The 20,994-nt window shown below is 33.8% G+C and overlaps 1 protein-coding gene across 2 annotated transcripts; it reads right to left on the minus strand.

Annotated features, from left to right (window-relative positions):
• Positions 1-8,613: 8,613 nt before the first annotated feature.
• LOC144962729 (CCA tRNA nucleotidyltransferase 1, mitochondrial-like) lies at positions 8,614-20,597 on the minus strand. 2 transcript variants are annotated; one of them, XM_078895928.1, is made up of 10 exons: positions 20,541-20,597; positions 20,064-20,111; positions 18,646-19,151; positions 16,686-16,815; positions 15,687-15,813; positions 14,602-14,687; positions 13,662-13,769; positions 12,420-12,532; positions 10,875-11,066; positions 9,624-9,965 (listed from the first exon to the last, which is right to left on the minus strand). In XM_078895928.1, exons 3-10 carry the CDS (start codon positions 19,120-19,122, stop codon positions 9,732-9,734), a joined length of 1,467 nt encoding a protein of 488 aa, XP_078752054.1. In that variant the 5' UTR covers positions 19,123-19,151; positions 20,064-20,111; positions 20,541-20,597; the 3' UTR covers positions 9,624-9,731. The 2 variants fall into 2 exon arrangements, with proteins under 2 accessions (XP_078752055.1, XP_078752054.1); XM_078895929.1 differs by lacking the exon at positions 20,541-20,597 and having other exon boundaries at positions 8,614-9,965; positions 20,064-20,292.
• Between the last annotated feature and the right edge of the window lie 397 nt (positions 20,598-20,994).

The raw sequence follows: 20,994 nt of genomic DNA on the forward strand, positions 1-20,994 counted from the left end.
ATATATATATATATATAATATATTATATATATATATATGTATCATATCCTAAACTTTATTTAGTTTCCCGTATTTAAAAGAGAAAATTTAGAGAACATATCCAGTATATAATTTATCATGATATAGCTACATTAGGGAAGTAAAATTGTTCATTCTGGGTGCTGGGTGGGATTCCTGACCTCCCATATTGGATAGGGAGTTACTTACTGAACTGTGTCTCCTATCCCCCTATATATGTTTTCCAACTTGCTTTCTGTCCTTGCCTTGGTATGAGATTACTTAGTTTTGTCCTGGCCCAGAATGGAAACAGTCAAATGTATAGTTAGTTTTGGGAGATAATATTTTTTTCTTTGTAAATCATGTCTCTGTAATGTAGTGTGTTTTTTATCTTTTCTTTTACATATATAATGATTCGTAAAATTTGGGTGTATTCCTCTTAGTTGGGACCTGTGCCTGTGTCTTGATGAGACTTTCATGTGATCTCAAACTGAGAACACTGATAGTATGCTCTTGGAATCTACATCTGTTCTAGCCCTTCCCCTTTGTCAATTTTTCTCATGCACTTTCATTTATAAATCTCTAACTTTTTTTACTACCCCATTTTTTTCCTTTTTACTGGCGCTGAAACGACCTAAATGTGTTGCAAGCGCCGTAAAACCCTTTAAAACAAACAACAATTATGGGTGGGGTTTTCTGACTTCCCATGGTGGGCAGAGTGGTCACTTGATTTGTCTTCTATCCTCCATATCTGTTTTCCCTTTACATGTTGCTCTCTGTTTTTGTTTTGGATTGAAATCAATTGATTTTTTTTCCTAAGTTGGGAAGGAGACAGTTAAATGTATAGTACCTTTTTTGAGAGATATTTTTTCCCTTGTAAATTACCTCTCTGTTTGAACTATGATAATTATGTTTTTAATATGTTGTACTTTGTAAACCATTTGAGTGTATCCCTCCAACAAGAACCTTTGCTTATAGTTATAGCTGGATTGGAATTTTAGGTAATGTCAAAACAGGCATATCGGTGGATTGCTTGTGGACTCATCTGTTCCCTTTTTGAACCAGTTCCCTTTGTCTTGCTTTCTCTTTGGTACGTTATTCAGATCTACAACTACAACTTTTCCTTTATCATCTTTTCACCCAATATTGGTGCAAGCGCTGCAAAACCCTTAAAACAAACAAATTGTTAATTAAGGTCATTGTGACCTTAAATAGAAAAAAAACAAAAACATGGGTGCAGGCCACCTTATAATATACAAATTTGAATTTATCCTTCACTCGTATTCTTGGTTTTGTTTATCTTGAAAAAGTAATATAAAAGGATAATTTCATTCTATTATAAAATTATAAATATTTTAAAACCTTATTTATATATGTATATTTAATATGTTTAAAAAGAACAACTTAATAAACTGGTTTATCTACTTATTTACCCCAACAAAAGTTTAATCACGTGACACCAAATGAGTATACCACAATGTAATTTTCCTTTTCTATTTTACATATCTTAATACATACTTAAACGGAGTAGTTATTAGGAAATCTGAGAAAGTAATTTCTTTTCATATAGTCCTTCTTCGGTATTTAAGCTATAACCATTTAACATCATACATGTGATGTCTTTTGAAAGAGGCCATGTGGATAAATGTACTTTACCATCTGTTTGATGTAGAATAAAAATAGCTGTTACCTCGATAAAGCTTAGAATGAACCGACAGACTTAATCCTCCGAAAACTGCCATCGTGATGGGGTAGTCATTTTCTATTAGCTGCCATCTAACCCTTTAAGTTTAAGATTAGTTTGGTATTTGAATGCCCCTGCCATTGCTTTGAGAATCCTTTCTTTTCATGTATACGTTCATGAAAGAATATTGAAATAAGATGGCATATTTCAAAAGAGATATGGCTCTTTTTGCATAGTAATCGTTCACGCAGTCATCATCTGTTACCAAATGATGTCCTGAAATAAGACAAGCTCTAAGCACATCTTTATGTCATGTAATAGGAAGTGAAAGTTCACAAGCAATAATTTTTCTCCATTATTTTTTCATTTCTGTTTCATTGTTTATTAATGTATCATTGTGGTATCGTTGAATTTGTTTTTTCAAAATAAGATTTGCATTTCATTGAATAGAGGGCATAAGCCTCGCTTACACCCAACCCAAGTCTTCCAATTTATGTAATTGAAATCATAACCATTGGTAAGAGATATGCAAGATTACTATGGTGACATAACGATTTTAGAATTAATGATGTATCTTTTTTTCTTTTTTTTTCTCTTTTCATTGGGGGGGGGGGGATGAAGATTGAGTTTGAAACTGACCAGATTAGCATGTAGCCACTGAAAGACCATATTCAAGATTGAGACTTCCAAAATATTGGTGCCTAGTAATAGAAAAACTGAATTGCTTTCATATTCATGGCAAACGTTAAGTTTTTGAGTGCAAAGGAAGACGTCAGATAAATTTATATTGAGCAGTAGTTAACGTTTGACATTGAGTTATAAAGCTGAAATAATTACAGTTGAGGACGATATATCGACGTCGTCGGGCTCACAGTAAAATGATGATAGCGTGACGTTGATATATCAGTCATTCCAAAAATTGAAAGTGAAACAAATGAGAAAATTCGAGATATTGATATTTGACTTTAAAAAGTCTGTTATTGTGGTGTGTCTCTGAAGGTCAAAAATAATTTTATAGACCCTTTCTTTATCACTGGCAAGGAGGTCAAATAAGGAAGTCCCCTCATGAAGTTGCTGTGCAAAAGAGTGGAGGGTCTTGATAGCTACTATAGTGACATGACCGTTTCTCATTAGCCTATTTGTTGAAAGCCAAATAATTTGATATTGGGAATTCCCATTACCGGTATCAGTACAAGAACATGCTGGCACAGCCTGGGACTAAACTTGACCCCTGACATCACGGCTCTGATCAATGACGATTCACGGGATGTCATTAGACAATAATCTCGCATTTTCTTTGGTAATTATTTTACATCACAGCGGGATCTCTCTTGTATTTTCATTGGCTGTTGTGTTTTACTTCACTGCAGGATAAATTCATAAATTGCATTCTTTTTTCTTTTTTTAAAAGACATTATTGCTGGTATCAAGGCTTATAATGTCAATATAACCGTCTTGTGGTAAAATGTATATAGATATATGCGATCTTTATTAACTAATGTTATATAGCGAAGTGAAAAAAACGACTTTGATGTCATGTCGATATATTCGCTCTGCACTGTATTTTTTTTGGAAAGAATTTGATTTTCATCTCAAAGCATTTGAGATGTTTAAATAAATGCATAACATAAACTATTTCAATATTTGTGATTGGCAGCTTTATTAGACTGTGATTGTATTTCATTTTTATTTTTAACCCAGCATCTTCCCTGAATAAATAGTTTATTTGATGGGTAAATAAATAATAGACGAAATGGTTATCGTATTTATGCTCATAAGAAAATATATGTCTTAGAGGCTATAACAATATATTTTGGTAGAATGAATAAAACAGGCAGAGTATTTTTATGTTTAATCATTATTACATGACTATCTCGGATAAAATAAAGCAAGGAACAAACCCAAAATGGTTTTTTTTTATTGCAGCAGTAACTACGCATATGAAGAAAACCACACAGCTCATATCATATGTACACAACATCCAAAATAATTCAAGCTTAAATACAAACTTTCATACCATTCAAAAAAAGAAATAAATGTTTCAAAGCCCTTAGAATTTTCATAGTAAAAAAATTCAAGAAAAGAATGAATCGCTTTATTTAATAAGGGGTTCATTTTGGTTGGGAGTGGATATGAGCATCAGTTGTAAAGAATTAAAATACCATAGCATTAGCACGGTTAAGATTTGGAAATAAAAGCCATTAAATAAGTTGTATAACTGGGTGGGGATCCTGACCTCCCATAGCGGGCAGGGGGGTACATACTGTGTCTTCTATACCCTTATATCTGTTTTCCAACATGCTTTCTGCCTTTGTCTTGGAATGAGATTACTTGGTTTTTTCCTGGCCCTGGTCGGAGTCCTGGCTGGGAGGGAAACAGTCAAATGCATAGTTATTGTTTTGGGAGATGATTTTTTTTTTTTCTTGTAAATCATCTCTCTGTTATGTATTATTATTTTTATTTTGAATGTATAATGTAAGCATTTGAGTGTGTTCCTCTTTGTTGGATTTTGTGCTTGTGTCTGGATGAGACTTGTAGGTGATTTCAAACCAAGTACATTGGTGGTATGCTCTTGGAATCTACATCTGATCCCTATTTGTTCTCAGTTCCCCTTTGTCTTACTTTTTCTGGGGTGCTTTAATCGTAATTCTAGAACTTTTTACTATCCCATTTTCTTCCTTTTTACTGGCGCTGATATAACCTAAATGTGTTGCAAGCGCCGTAAAACCCTTTAAAAAAAAAAAATTGTATAAGAACCATATATTATTACATTTATATACAAACTAACGAGTTTTTCACGTGGTTGTTTTATTTTATATTTACGTCTCTGTTCTTCTCATATCACATGATGCTGTAATTCATTGTAAAAACAGATTGTATATATAATAACTATATCAAATGTTTATATTATATTATAATCATATCAATACTATATAATTTGTTTTGATAAAAGAAGGTCCATAACCATACAGCATATCAAATCCTTTTTTCATAGCCGAATTCATTGATAAACTTGTACAAATAAATTATGACCTGTAGCAACTCAGATGTTTTTTTATTTATATTTATTTGATTCATGACTGTTTCTGAATGGAGTCTTTTGTCCTCTCATAGTGGGCAGGGAGGCACTATACCTGTTTTCCAACTTACTTTGTCTTTGTCTTGGAGTGAGATTACTTGGTTTTGTCCTGACCTTGGCTGGGAGGGAAACAGTCAAATGTATAGCTATAGTTTTGAGAGATATTTTATTTCCCTTTAAACATCTTTTTGTTGTGTAATGTTATATTTTTGTTTTGAATATCATGATTTGTAAACATTTGAGTGTACTTCTTTTAGTTGGGACCTTTGCTCATGTCTGAATGAGACTGAGCACACTGATATAGTATGTTCTAGGAATTTACATCTGTTCCCTATTTGAACCATTCTCCTTTGTCTTTGCTTTTAATCTTTGCTAGAATCTTTACACCATCCCATTTTCTTCCATTTTAGTGGTGCTGAATTGACTTCAATGTGTCGCAAGCACGGTAAAACCATTAGAAACAAAAACACTTATGACTATTTCTTATAAATCTATCAAGGACTTTTAGTCATCAAGTGTTGCAAAAAATAAGATGTTAAACTGAAAAAACAATCATGAGCAAAAGTAATGAGACATCTTTCTACCAGAGATTGGATTGTCCGTATACAATTATAAATAAAATCATCCATTGTAATTAAAGCTTAAACTTTAAGCCAGTGCAACAATGTTATTAAGATGGTTTGTGATTGTTGCAACTTTGATAACTGGGTGGAGTTCCTGACCTCCCACAGTGGGCAGGGAGGCACTTACTGTGTCTTGTATCCCCCTATATATCTGTTTTCCAACACGCTTTCCGTCTCTGTCTTGGGATGAGATTACTTGGTTTTGTCCTGACCCTGGCTGAGAGAGAAACAGTCAAATGTATAGTTAGTTTTGGGAGATGATATTTTTTTCCTTGTAAATCATCTCTCTGTTATTACTATGCACTGTATTATGTTTTGTTTACGTATTAGTATATGATTTGTAAACATTTGAGTGTATTCCTCTTAGAGGAGACCTGCGCTTGTGTATGGTTTAGCCTTTGAAGTGATCTCAAACTAAGTACTTTGATAGTGTGCTCTTGGAATCTACATCTGTTTCCTATTTGAACCAGTTCCCCTTTGTCTTACCTTTTCTTGGATGCTTTAATTGTAATTCAATCAACTATGATAAAACGATACTTTGCAATTGATGCATAAACGACAAATTTTGTAGTGAGAACATAATCAAACATCATCTTCCTGTCAGTCTTTAATGGTGTAAAAACGGCAAAGCAACACACTCAAAGGCATTCAGACTGAAAGGAAATGTAAGAGTCTTTTAAACAAGGATTCAGAGCAGGGTCTGAGGTCTAATTATGATCTTGAACTTGGCCTCTGTCACTGATTCTTTTTCAATATTTTCAAAGAATGCGTTATATCTTTGGGGAAGAACGTGCTTCGGCCATTTGCCATATTGAGTCTGATGTTCATACGTTCACAGATTTTTAACACATTGTTGTTACAGATCCTGGGTGGGGTTTCCGAACTCCCATAGTGGGCAGGGAGGTACTTGTATCTTCTATCCCCCTGCATCTGTTTTCCAATTGCTTTCTGTCTTTGTCTTGGAATGAGATTACTTGGTTTTGTCCTGGCCCTGGCTGGGAGGGAAACAGTCAATTGTATAATTAGTTTTGGGAGATGATTTTTTTCCCTTGTAAATCATCTCTCTGTGATGTACTGTATTATTTTTCCTTTTACATATGTATGATTCGTAAACAATTGATTGTGTTCCTCTTGGCTGGGACCTGGGCTTATGTCTGGATGAGACATGAGGTGGGGATCCTGACCTCCCATAGTGGGCAGGGAGGTACATGCTGTGTCTTCTATCCCCCCATACCCGTTTCCCAATTGTTTCCTGTCATTGTCTTGGAATGAGATTACTTAGTTTTGTCCTGATCCTTGCCGGAGCTCCTTGGCTGGGAGGGAAACAGTCGATTGTATAGTTATAGTTTTGGGAGATGATATTTTTTTCCTTGTAAATCATCTCTCTGTTATGCATTGTATTATGTTGAGTTTACATATTATATTAAATGATTGGTAAACATTTGAGTGTATTCCTCTTAGATGGGACCTGTGCTTGTGTCTGGATGAGACTTTTAGGTGATCTCAAACTAAGTGCATTGGTGGTCTGCTCTTGGAATCTACATCTGATCCCTATTTGTTCCCAGTTCCCCTATGTCTTACTTTTTCTTGGGTGCTTTTATTGTAATTCTATAACTTTTTACTATCCCATTTTCTTCCTTTTTACTGGCGCTGATATAACCTAAATGTGTTGCAAGCGCCGTAAAACCCTTAAAAAACAGACATTTAGTGATCTCAAACTAAGTACACTGATAGTGTGCTCTTGGAATCTACATCTGTTCCAGGTTTGAACCAATTCCCCTTTGTCTGCCTTATTCGTGGATGTTCTAATTGTAATTCTTGAACTTTTTACTATTATATTTTCTTCATTTTTACTCGCGCTGATATGACCTAAATGTGTTGCAAGCGCCGTATACCTGTAAGAACAAAAAAAAAACCAAAACAATTGTTACAGATTGACAGAGAAATTTGAAGAGGGTTAGTCAAAAAGAAGAAACTACAAGAGATGAAGTGAACAAATTCTGAACCTTAATCTAGATGATAAATTTCGTTGAACCAGAAAAACTATCAATGATATGGAGACATGCCTTAGTCTTTGGACTCTTCATAGACGCTTGAAGGAGCATGTCATCATACTCTGTTAAGCCTGCTGACTCATACCTGCCTACAAAAAAGCTAGATTTCAATGGGCAAATACACCGACGGTGGACTAAGCGTAGGTGTGTGGTGTGATTTTTACAGATGAATCCCCCTTTTCAGTGAAGGATCAGGACGGTAGGATGTGTTGTAATCATCTGAGAAATTAAAGTGTTGTACCAGAGTTAATGAATGAATGAACCAAAATTGAGGGCACGGTACAAGCTTTGGAATGGTATTATTTATGAGAGGTACTTTTCTTTAATCCACCTGACAAGAATACTGACTGGGTTGTTATTCCATTTATCAAAGGAGAGAAAATACAGCAGACACGTGATCCTTCAGACCTGCCAACTTTTCAAACTTCCAAATAGGGAAATTTTGATGAATCAAACTTGGGCCTGCCATACTGACAACTAATACTAATAGCAATGGGCAAATAAACGGGTGTCAATTTTCATCACATGAAGCTGCAACTATTTTGGATTGAATTGGAAAATAACAACTTACAGTTACATGACTATTTTGTAGAGTATGTACTGGAGGATTTTTATTTGTTTTGTATGTTTTTGCTCTCACTTCCAAGATGAGGAGACGTATTGTGGCTGAAAGTTGAAAGAACAAAATAGTGGCCACACCAAGTATTAATCCATTTTAATCTTTGGATGACTCTTTTTGATGTTTGTCAATAGGGTCAGTTAAATTAACTTACTGCTTTTAACCTAACTCTTGACTACTTAGGTTGAAAAATATCTTAGGGTTATTGGGTTTTTTTTTTTTTTGGTTCTTTTGTGAACTTATTCGCAGCTGAATTTTGTGGCAATAAGATTTCTCTTGACTGTATAATATTTTTAACAAACTTATTTTCTTTTCCCCTAAGCTAACTTCGAGCCTTTGATCTTTCTACTGTCAAGGAAAACGAGGTCAGGTCACTAATTGGAACCAGATCTATTGAGTGGTAAGAAAGAGAGGGAGAGAGCAACAAAACCAAAAGAAAAAAAAAAGTAGGACCTATGTGTAAAACGGGCAACAGCCTACGGAGTCAATTGAATGGAAGATTCAATGTGATAATTCAAATTTATTTAAAAAATCAGTTAAAACAACACAGAAAAATATTAAAATTTCATGTTTGTTTATTTGTAAAGCATTGTAAAGTAATAACCCCCCAAAAAACATTGATGCTATCTTTTCTATTTGTGATTATTTTAAGACCCAATGAATATCATAACATACATCAATTCGAGATTTGCAAACAAGACAAAGGACTGGTGACAGTAAACATAGTCTGATTAAATCCGGAAATCGCAAGGATGTTTGCTAATTGATCATATACTTACTTTTTCATACTTACTGAAAATAATTCATATCCTTTAAAAACATTCTGCTCATAATTACTTAGCACTGAAGATTAGCTCATTAAACTCAATTTAAATTTTTGGAATAATTCCTGATTAAGACCAAATATATAATATACTGTATCATCTATTAATATCATGATCAGTCCAGCTTCTCTGTCAAACATTATCAATATTTACATTAGACACACTAAATGGATAGCCAAGTTAAGGTCAATTCATCCCCTATACACACTCTGGTTGTAAGTAACCCAAATAAACATTCCTTCACTCAACAAAGAAAAGTATTAAAATTTCATGATTATTTATTTGTAAACCATTCTATAAACAACAAAAAACAAAACAATAATGATATCTATTTATGAATATTTTTTAATCGAATTAATATCACAAACCACATCAATTCGAGCTTACAAATGAGACAGAGGACTGGTGACAGTAAACATAGTCTGATTAAATCCAGAAATCGACAAGGATTGTCGCGTACTTTTTCATACTTACTGAAAATAATTCCTCGCTTTTAAAAACGTTCTGCTTTTAGTTACCGGTACTTACTTAGTACTGAATATTAGCACATTAAACTCAATTTAAATGTTTGAGATAATTTCTGATTAAGATCAAATATATAATAGACTGTGTCACCCATTAGTAGACAAAGGCTAAATGTATAGCCTATTTAAGTTCTACTCATCCCCTACACATTTTCCGTTAAAAGTAGCCTGAATAAACACTCCTCCATACCCTTCCCCCCCCCCCCCCCCCCCCCCTCCCCCTAAAAAAAAAACCCAAAAAATATTTAACAAAAAAAAGAAAACAGTTCTAAAGTAAAAATAAAAAGTTTTTATCACAAGTAAATTTAACAATAAATTCATTGACTATCACTTTTTCTTCATCTTTTTCAAGTTTTCAGGTAAGTTTTCTAAGACCTCAGGAATTCGTTTGCATAGATCTTCTTTGCTCATGGAGTAGCTACTCTGTTTCCAAATCTGCCGAAGCTCATTGAGCGTGCATGCGAACTTTGGACCTTTAGGCACCTGGTGCTGAGTCAGATCATATCCAGTGACAGGAAATTGAGGTAGATCCACATTAGGAAATTCCTCAGCTGCTTTTGTCTGTAATGAAAGATAGAATAGGATTACAGAGATACATTCTCTTTCAATGGCTTGTCAACAACTTGTAAATTTTCATATAATGCACTGTTTTCTGCCTCAGAGAAAAATTGAGGAGCAAATATTGAGGAAGGAAATGATAAAATATATCCACGGATTTACTAAACAATATAAATAATACTATGGAAATGAAAGTGAAACTATAGAAATGTTTGAAAGTATCTCATTCCAAAACGTTGATCATAATTCAAATCTATTTTTTTTTTCCTGTTTATATTTTAGACAGTGAAAATTACAAGTTAACACTACCAAGGTGTAAACATAGAAAGCACAAATACAAAAAAAATCATTTATTGAGGATGACTCAATATTTTGTAATGCCTTGGGTCAAATGTATTTATATACAGATATAAAGATGAATCAAATGTCCTGAAAGGGAAGGAATAAAAAGGATTTCATTAATTTATCTTTAAAAAAAAAATTCGATTTCTTTGTTTTACGATTTTTTCATGGTAACTTTTCAGAGATCTACTATCTTTTATGTCCAAAATCTAAAAAAGGAAAGTCAATGGCTCCATTTGCAGAGTACCTGCCTCACAAAAAAGTACTGGTTTCATCCCACGCCGAAATGAATTTTGTTCTGACCCCTCTGTCTACACAGCAGTATTTGAGTAATTAATTCTGTTAGATCTGGTGAAAGCGCCATTCTCACATCTCTCATTTATCTTTAGTGTTTCATTCATCATATTTTATTGATAAAGGGGGAACCCAAAACGTCTACATTATCTGTATTCGTTTATTAAATTGAAGCTTCCATTCAATTTCCTATTGTTATTTATGCCATTTTATATAACATTTATTATTAACATTTACTTCATTCAATCATATTTCAATTATTTGAAAGACACACACCTCTCCTAGGTATTTCATCAACTCCACAATCTTATCTTTGACTTTGTTTTCTTTCCCTGTTGAGTCAGTGTGTAAGTCAATACAATATCTGATGGTATCATTTCCTTTTTCGTCATTACGGTGGTGGACTATGAACAAAGCTAAGGACAGTTCATCATTGGACATCTTATTTCTTGCATGGAGGGTGTAGACCTTTAAACAATTAAACAAATTACTTTAATTACAAAAATATCATTGAGTCAATGGACTGTTGTAATCAAGAGGAGAATAGCAGTAGTAGTACAGTCCACTCTGGATAATCGCAACTCGATTAATCGCAACAAATTTTTGCTCTCAAAAAGTGGTAAATTCAAGAAATCAGTCCAAAAAAATATCATGATTAAATTTCATTATGAATGAAATCATGACAGGTTGAAGAATTGAGAATGAGCAGGATTTAATGCTAAAGTAATGTGTCACCTTTCTATTAGAGACAAAAGAGGACGGGGCTTTGCAGTATGAGTTTGTGATGTCACATGTGGTCATTAAATAGGAAGGAAGGGGGGACGGGGGTTGGACATAGTCTTGACAACAGGTAGACAATGACAGTTGTGAAGAGAGACTGAGATATCCTTTGTTTTGGGATTGGCAACTTTGCATTGTGACCAACGAGTTTGGTGAGAGCTTATTGTCTCTCATCACGGCTAATCTCTTTGACTCTTACAAATATTGAGAACAAAAGAGTGAAAGTTAATCCAATCTGAATAAGATGTAGGCTTGCATCATAGCTGCTTTTGGTTGACAAATCTATACAGGGCTGCCATATGGTTTTTGTTTCAATCAAATTGCCCAGTCTATGGTTGACTTAGAACAATATTTACAACTGGTTTGAATTTACCATCTATGCATAAAAATTTGCAATAGTGGACAGGAAACTCAACTTCGGTTAATTGCAACTTTGGTTAATTGCAACATTTTTGCTGATCCCAAGGTGTTGCGATTATCCAGAGTGTACTGTAATAATAGTAGTAGTAGTAGTAGTAGTAGTAGTAGTAGTAGTAGTAGTAGTAGTAGTAGTAGTAGTAGTAGTCCTTAAGAGCCATAAGACTTATAGAGCCATAGAGCCAAATTTGTTTTCAACTGCACGTAACCGACTGTAGCAATTTTTTATCCTTTGGAGAAGATTCAAATCTATCACAAAGTATTTTTCACCGACTATGTGCAATATGTAAAGTATTTTTCACCAACGAAGTGCAATATGCCCTTCCTAGGGGCTTAACCCTTAGTAGTCTAATCGTCAGCTCAAACCTTCGATCAAATTTAGGTGGTGTTGTGGGTCCAAGACCTTATCACAACACCACAGCAACAATTAAGAATGGGGATAACACATATAATATAACCTAGCACTGGTTGAAAACTTCTCTATCTAGTTGATCTTAATTACATTAATTTTCATTGTTTCCAAATATAAATGATCACAGTGTTCTGCCACAGATTACAAAGCTTTCATCTTTAAGCGTAAATATTTATACCATAAGAACATTATATATTATTCATATGACTTACATCTGCTTCTGTATCTAAAACAGCAGACAACACAGTCATGTGATGCGGGTTTACTCCTTCTGTTCTGTCACAAACAGTCTGCAGCTCTTTGAAATTATTTGCATTTGGTAGGCCTGAAAGAATGGCAAAATATGACAGATATTTTAAAAGCATTGGAAATTTACGATGCAGCGAGATATTTATAATTTCAATGTAATCTACTACAGTGGAATCTGCATAAAGTCAACAACTTTTATTAGCCTCATATCTTCTGTATTTATTTCTGGTCCAGTGGCGTTGACATTATCAGAATTCCACTGTATTGACTTGCAATGCCCCGCAGTTAACTTTCACAGAAGGATGGTGTCACCTCCAAAAGCATCCTTCATGATTACAAATTTAAGATAAAACTGCTGTTTATCAAATCTGGCAAAAGAATACTTCCAAACGTTTGGTAACAATCAACTTCATTAAAAAAATTTAAAAGTCAATTTTAGGTATGAAACAATACTCCCGTTTTTGTTTGTTTGTTTTTGTTTTGTTTTTAAGGGTTTTACGGCGCTTGCAACACATTTAGGTTATATCAGCGCCAGTAAAAAGGAAGAAAATGGGATAGTAAAAAGTTCTAGAATTACAATTAAAGCAGCCAAGAAAAGTAAGACATAGGGGAACTAGGAACAAATTCAAATAGGGATCAGATGTAGATTCCAAGAGCATACTACCAATGTACTTAGTTTGAGATCACCCATAAGTCTCAACAGGACACAAGCACAAAATCCAGCAAAGAGGAATACACTCAAATGCTTATATTAAAAATTAAAAATAACAAATATAATAATACATAAGAGAGAGATGATTTACAAGGAAAAAAATATCATCTCCCAAAACAATAACTATGCATTTGACTGTTTCCCTCCCAGCTAGGACTCCAGCCAGGGCCAGGACAAAACCAAGTAATCTTATTCCAAAACAAAGACAGATAGCATGTTGGAAAACAGATATAAGGGGATAGAAGACACAGTATGTACCTCCCTGCCCGCTATGGGAGACTCTCGTTTTTAATTGTAAGTAAAAAATATATAGATTTAGGTATTCATTTATTTCTTGTTTGTTTTATTTTAGATTAAACATGTTTGCGCTTTGACATTTTATAGATAGCTAAAAATCTGTACCCAACAAGTGATATTGTTTCAGCTGGGTCATATTGCATTTGGCCTATAAGCCTTGAGACAAATCTGAAGTATTGAGAGGTTATGTACTTACCGATTGGTGGTCCAAGGCCTAGTTCTATCATCTTTTCCACAAGATGGGCTGCCATCCTTCCTGTCAAAATTTTTTTCAATTCTGTCCAAATTCTCTCCCCAGAGACACCTGAGCAATTTACCACAAAGAAAACAATTAATTCATTTTTCACTGACTTGATGCATTCTTTAAAATCTAGTTTGACAACTATGAGAAAATGGAAGAAATTTTTTTGTTAAATGGATACAAATAACAGCAGAAAAAAATATACAGTAGTTAAAGTAGGTAGCAACAAAGGGCTATGATTAACTTTCAGCTGAAAATCATAAATTTTATAAGAAAATTGACAAAAACTTTATTAAAATATTATTAATAGTCCTGCAAATATGTGAATTATACTACATCTTGAAGACACATTCCTATTGTAAAGAGGGACCAAAACAAAATGTGAATAATAATAATAATAATAATAATAATAATAACAATAATAATAATAATAATAATAATAATAATAATAATAATAATAATAATAATAATAATAATAATAATAATAATAATAATAATAATAATAAACGTAATTTCATATTTTACATCGGACAGTTTTACTGACTTTAAACATTTATTCTGTTGAATTCTGAATCTCATGTCTTTCATAAAATATGCCAGGTTCCATCCCTTCGATTAATCTTTGCTTTTGTATCCCTTCGTTCATCTCCGTGTTTTCGTCTCAAAATATGCTGTGCCTATGTAGAAAAAGCTCACTGAGCTCTTAATAGCTGTAAAATACTGTCCAACCCAATAACAAGTTAACGCCTACTTTGAAGGCTAAAAGGCTAAAAAGCAAATGGCTGATATTTTTCATTCTTTGACAACTGTCTCAAAGGTAGCAGCATCAGTACACCAGTAATACCTAAAAAGATTAAACATTTTTTGTCATTGTCAGACAATATCAATATCTTACGAGAAAGTCCATCTGCATTATCACGAATGGCATTCTCTGTAACTTCTTCATGTTTATTAGGACCTTCTGCCAGACGACCATAAAACCTATATTTGAGAAGAAAGAAAAAAAAAAAAGAGCTTGACTATCAACATATACTTTAACAGCCTTTCCAGCTACCGTACATTAATTTTACAATGCTCTAGAAACATCAGAAGAATTAAAGACATGCCTCCATACAGTTTTGTTTGTTTGTTTTTAACGGTTTCACAGCGTTTGCAACACATTTATTTACGTTATATCAGCACGAGTAAAAAGGAAGAAAATTGGATAGTAAAAAGTTCTAGAATTACAATTAAAGCACCCAAGAGAAAGTAAGACACAGGGGAACTGGGAACAAATAGGGATCAGATGTAGATTCCAAGAGCATACACCAATGTACTTAGTTTGAGATCACCTAAAGTCTCATCCGGACACAAGCACAAAATCCAACAACGAGGAACACACTCAAATGCTTACATTATACATTCAAAATAACAAATATAATAATACAAAACAGAGAGATGATTTACAAGGAAAAAAATCTCCCAAAACAATAACTATGCATTTGACTGTTTCCTTCCCAGGACTCCGCCTGGGCCAGGACAAAACCAAGTAATCTCATTCCAAGACAAAGGCAGATAGCATGTTGGAAAACAGATACAAGGGGATAGCAGACACAGTATGTACCTCCCTGCCCACTGGGAGGTCAGGAACCCCACCCAGCCTCCATACAGCTCAATCTTTCAAATCAGTAGAACCACTTAATCTTAATAGTATATTTTGAATGTTACTGGCCAAAAAGTTATTAAAATTTTAATAATCACCAAGTGTTACTTAAGCAAATGTTCTATAGATCAAATCTTGACTGCTATGTTCTCCACTTTAGGAGAAATAGTTGTACGACTAACAGCTTCCAAGGGATAAAACAGGTGTGCTGAAAAAGCCAGATATATCTAAAGGGCATAATCCTGGTGAAAACCATGGAAAATCATTATAAAATATTATCCATTTTTATGTTGCGAATAACTAATTAGAACAAGATGAATAAATCCATTTTCATTTACCTGTAATATCTCATAATTCTGAGATAGTCTTCTTGAATGCGTTGTTCTGGACTACCGACAAATCTGATTCTCTTCTCTTGCAAATCTTCCAAACCATTAAAATAGTCATACACTGTGCCATCAAATCCTAATCAATAGAATATTTCAATGAAGCAACACCATCAAGTGAAAATAATAAATTGCTATCATGAACTCCAAGACAACATGGTTAGTAAAAGTCCATGCATTACTTCTGCAACTTAAAAAGCATATTGCTCTACCATCATTGTTAAACGCAATTTGTTGTTTTCATAACAAAAAGTGTTTATTCTATGATTTGTTTCTTCTTTTGGCAAAATTACAATTAATTCTGCTGTGTTCCTCACTTTTAAAGCATAAAAATCCAGTTGACTTTCATATTTCAAAAATTTTTCTAAATATTTTCAAGTTTTAATAGACAGGGTAAATCAAAAGCCAATGAGGCAAAGCTTAATTGTTATCTAATGCAGTCGCCCTGAATTAAATCTTAATATACGGACAATTAAATGGTGAAAAAAAATTTTGATAATCAATTCATATATGTGAACGTAATGAAGTTCAAAATTAATAAAAAAATGTACCTTTTATCAAAGTTAGCAAAGTTTCAAAATGATAGAACACTCTGAATTAATTATAATAATAAATAATAATAATAATAATAATAATAATAATAATAATAATAATAATAATAATAATAATAATAATAATAATGATAAGGATAATAATAATAATAATATTAAATCATTTGTATAGCCCACAAAGTCCATGAATTCATGCTTTAAGGGGCTTAGATATACATATCAACAGTGATACTAATGTCTGACTGAGTCAGTTGATATATTTGTACGAGTAGGAGGAGGAGAAAAGGGAGGAGGAGGAAGAGGAGGAGGGGGAGGAGGAGGAGGAGGAGGAGGAGGAGGAGGAAGAGGAGGAGGAGGAGGAAGATTAAAGGAAAATGAAAAAGTCATTAAAAATACCAACCCAAGAACATGGAGTTGACTGTGAGATCCCTTCTATTGGCGTCCAGAATCCAATCTCTGGTAAATTCAACTTGAGCCCTTCTACCATCAGTCACAACATCGATTCGTAACGTCGTCACCTCAAAATTTTCCTGGAGAGAGTAAAAAGAATAATCAAACAATACTTTAAATGATACAAATAACATGAAGGATAAGTCATTTCCATTTTTTAAAAATAACTTCTTCAATATGATCTAAGAACGATATAACTGTTATGAACCAATGGCAATGCATGTCAGCAAGGACAAGGAAGACATTCAAGGGTGGTTGGAACATCGGTAAATTTATTAATTTAACAAATGATACATAAGAGCAATATCTTACCTGGCAGTATAGAAATATACACATTTACAATCTAGACATTTATGTAACAAAACATGTGTAGTTAAATAATGATAAGAATATAATGTATTCATCAATTATAGTAAATTGTGACATTATTTTAAAGTAATAAACGCAATCAGAGTATGTATATAATGAATACAGATATAATACGAGTACCCAAACTGCCAAGGGCAATAATTCAGGAATAATAATACCCATTAACAATACCTTCTTTTATTGATGATAAAATAAGACATTCATAATTTCGTCACTTTTGAGACGGATAAAGATTTACTGGTCCTATACTTTGAACTAATCACAATTTAATCATGTTGTAGAATATCAATAGATTATCTCAAACTGGAAGCCAAGGACAGCTTGAACATAAAATGACATCATCTTCCATAAAAAAAAAAAAACAAACCCAAAAACACAAAAAAGCAAACTACTATGTTCAATAGTATAAGATCAATTTTTAATCAATGAGTGTGAAAAAGGGTTGGTACAAGAGATTTTCACTATTACTAATAAATATTCTTTTCAAAATGTAAGATTAATATTATTGTTACAATAATTGACATCCTTTATTTTAGTTTCTCCTTATATTACATGGTTTAAGCTCCGTTTACAACTAAATTTATGGCTGATGACGTAAGACAACTTGGTCATTGAGACATACATATAACGTTTGTTTTTTATTTTTAAGGGTTTTATGTCGCTTGCAACACATTTAGGTCATATCAGCGCCAGTAAAAAAAGAAGAAAATGGGATAGTAAAAAAAGTTCAATTGAAGAACAAAAAAAAAAAAAAAGTAAGACAAAGGGGAATGGTACAAATAGGGAACAGATGTAGATTCCAAGAGCACACTATCACTGTGTAATTAGTTTGAGATCATCTAAATGTCTCATCCTGGCACAAGCATGGGTCCCCACTAGGAGGAACAAACTCAAATGTTTACAAATCATATGTAAAACAAAAATAATACGATGCATAATAGAGAGAGATGATTTACAAGACAAAATATATCATCTCCCGAAACTCTAACTACATTTGACTGTTTCCCTCTCAGCCAGGGCCAGAACAAAACCAAGTAATCTCATTCCAAGACAATGACAGCATGTTGGAACACAAATATAGGGCAATAGAAGACTTAGTAAGTGCCTACCTGCCCACTATGGGAGGTCAGAAACCCCACCCAGTATAGTATATTGATACCTAGCTGCTAGAAGCTGTGGACTGTAATATGAGCTTCGAAAAAGAACAAAATACCAAACACTGTCAAAACCCTTATTGGAATGTCCAAGATTCCAAGATTTTTCTTCAATAGAGAGGCTGTATTATATATTTAGTCGTCGATCTGGCTTTTTAGAAATGTATTTTTTTGTTTTGTTTTTGCTGAAGATGGGTTTTGAGCCTGAAATGTTCCGTGTTTGGTATGTTGTTCTTTTTTTTTTTTGCAGCTGTTATATTCACATAAGACATTGTATGGCCTTTAGGTATGTCAGTATTATAAGGAAACAACATTTCCTACGTTGCAGGATTGACATTTATGGCAAATGCAAGAGGAAAAAAATAGAATCACACATGATAAACTTACTTTGTCATTAATTCTTGCTGTAATTGTTCCATGAGCTTCACCATTAGCATTTATCATCCTGATGTCCTCAGAAGTGAAAAGATCCTTCATTTCTGTTGGTGTCGCAGTTGTAGCAAAGTCAATATCATCTGGAATTTTCTTTGCAACAAGGTCTCTTACAGCACCTCCTGCTATTCTTAACTCATGGTTATGTTTCTTGAAAAGCTCAATAAGAGTTTTTAGTTCTGGAGTGAAGATTGAGTGGAATTCGGGTGTATCAAGCTTCATGGTTGTTAGATTGGGTTTGTTGATAATTTCACTGGAATATCTTGTAACACTACCAAATTCGCGGTTGGAATTGTATTTTTTAATTCCATACAATAAAGATGGGCAAATTAATTTCCTGAGAAATCTATGTGTGGTTGAAACTCTAAATTTAAATTGTATCTGAAGTGATGTAAGCTGGCTTAATACAGTTTTGGCGAAAACTGCATTCATTGGTAAAGGAAAATAGGGCTTCTGGTTTCCTGTCATGGAAGAGAATAAAACAAACAAAAACATTTAGAAGATTAAAGTAATTTTCAAACTAAAATGAAGTTCAAAAGAACTCCCCCTTGAACAATCAGAAGAAACGAGCAATTTGAAAAGTTTAATGACATATACAAAAAAAAAAAAAAAAGAAAAAAAAGAGGAAAATTCAGTGATATTCAAAGAAAACATTTAAAATAAATTTTAACCTCTTTAAGTAGAGTGCTTTATGCCTTGATGCAGTCATATATTTAAATAGTCGTTATAGCTGTTATGGTGTTGTCCCGAAAATTGTCCCACTGTTGTAAAGGACAATATTTTGCGTCAATTTTTGAGATTTACAACAATGATGAACCCGTCAGTCTAAATCTAATGACTAATGAATCAAAATGGGTTATTATCATCATTGTCATGATCCAAATCATCAGCAGACCTGCACATTATAATCATGTCATAAGCGAAGTGGCAATACGGACTCGAGTCAGAATAGTCTCCGGCGGCTATTCGGACTCAAAGTCCAATATGCATGGCAGAGGGTGGAACTGATATAAAAATAGAAGAATAGTTCAGAGGAAATTACGTTATTATACCATTACTGTTATTTTCAGTTGCATCAATGTGATGTAATTATCATTATCAGTAATTACAATAAATATTTTAAAAAACAAAAACAAACAAAAGATCTATTGCCACGGAAGACTATTCTGAATAATCTGCACACGCGCATTGGAATCTGAGTCCGAATAGTCACGGGAGACTATTAAGACTCGAGTCCGAATAGCCGCAGCACTGTCCCATAAATTGGCATAATAATAAATATAAAATAAAGTGCACGTCTGCTTTGACCAATGACTAGACGTCTATATATGATATATGGCTATGGAAACTCAAATAGGTACTTATTTACTAACCTCTGACTCCAGGTTATGGCACATCACAGTTATACAAATCTAAAACCACTTTGGTGAAGTAGAAAAACATAAAAATATTTCATCACAATTACTACAAAAAGCTAAAAACTAAAAAGGGAAACGAAATCGAAAGTGAAAGTACATTACAAACATATCAACAAGATATGAAGTGAGTAGAAAAGTGCCAGAAGACAATAGAGAATAAAAATTTTTTTCGCGGCGGTGGTGGGGTTTGAACCTGCGACCTTATTGGTACGACAACTCCGCCTGGCAGGTGAGAGCGTGGCTCTACCGTGTGAGCTATCCACGAACACAAAAATATTCGTTTCAAACCCAAAGTCATTTCTAGATCCCTCTCTCACCCACTTCTTGAGATCGCCGATTCGTTCACCACCATCGCGAAGTAATTTTGACCAGCAGTTAAGCTTAATAGCCAATATTCTCATCACAAACATATCACATAGAAACGATTGAGACATTGAGTATGCTCCGGTGTATGGGGTGAATTTTTAATTCAGAAAAGTGAGTGGAGCAGGCACTTATGTTGGTAACAACAAGATATGAAGTGACAAGTGAGTAGAAAAGTGCCAGAAGACAATAGAGAATAAAAATTTTTTTCGCGGCGGTGGTGGGGTTTGAACCTGCGACCTTATTGGTACGACAACTCCGCCTGGCAGGTGAGAGCGTGGCTCTACCGTGTGAGCTATCCACGAACACAAAAATATTCGTTTCAAACCCAAAGTCATTTCTAGATCCCTCTCTCACCCACTTCTTGAGATCGCCGATTCGTTCACCACCATCGCGAAGTAATTTTGACCAGCAGTTAAGCTTAATAGCCAATATTCTCATCACAAACATATAACATAGAAACGATTGAGACATTGAGTATGCTCCGGTGTATGGGGTGAATTTTTAATTCAGAAAAGTGAGT

Source organism: Berghia stephanieae, chromosome 1 (genome assembly GCF_034508935.2).
Source record: "Berghia stephanieae isolate SIO BIC M18660-M18661 chromosome 1, UCSD_Bste_1.3, whole genome shotgun sequence".
Classification (NCBI taxonomy): domain Eukaryota; kingdom Metazoa; phylum Mollusca; class Gastropoda; order Nudibranchia; family Aeolidiidae; genus Berghia; species Berghia stephanieae.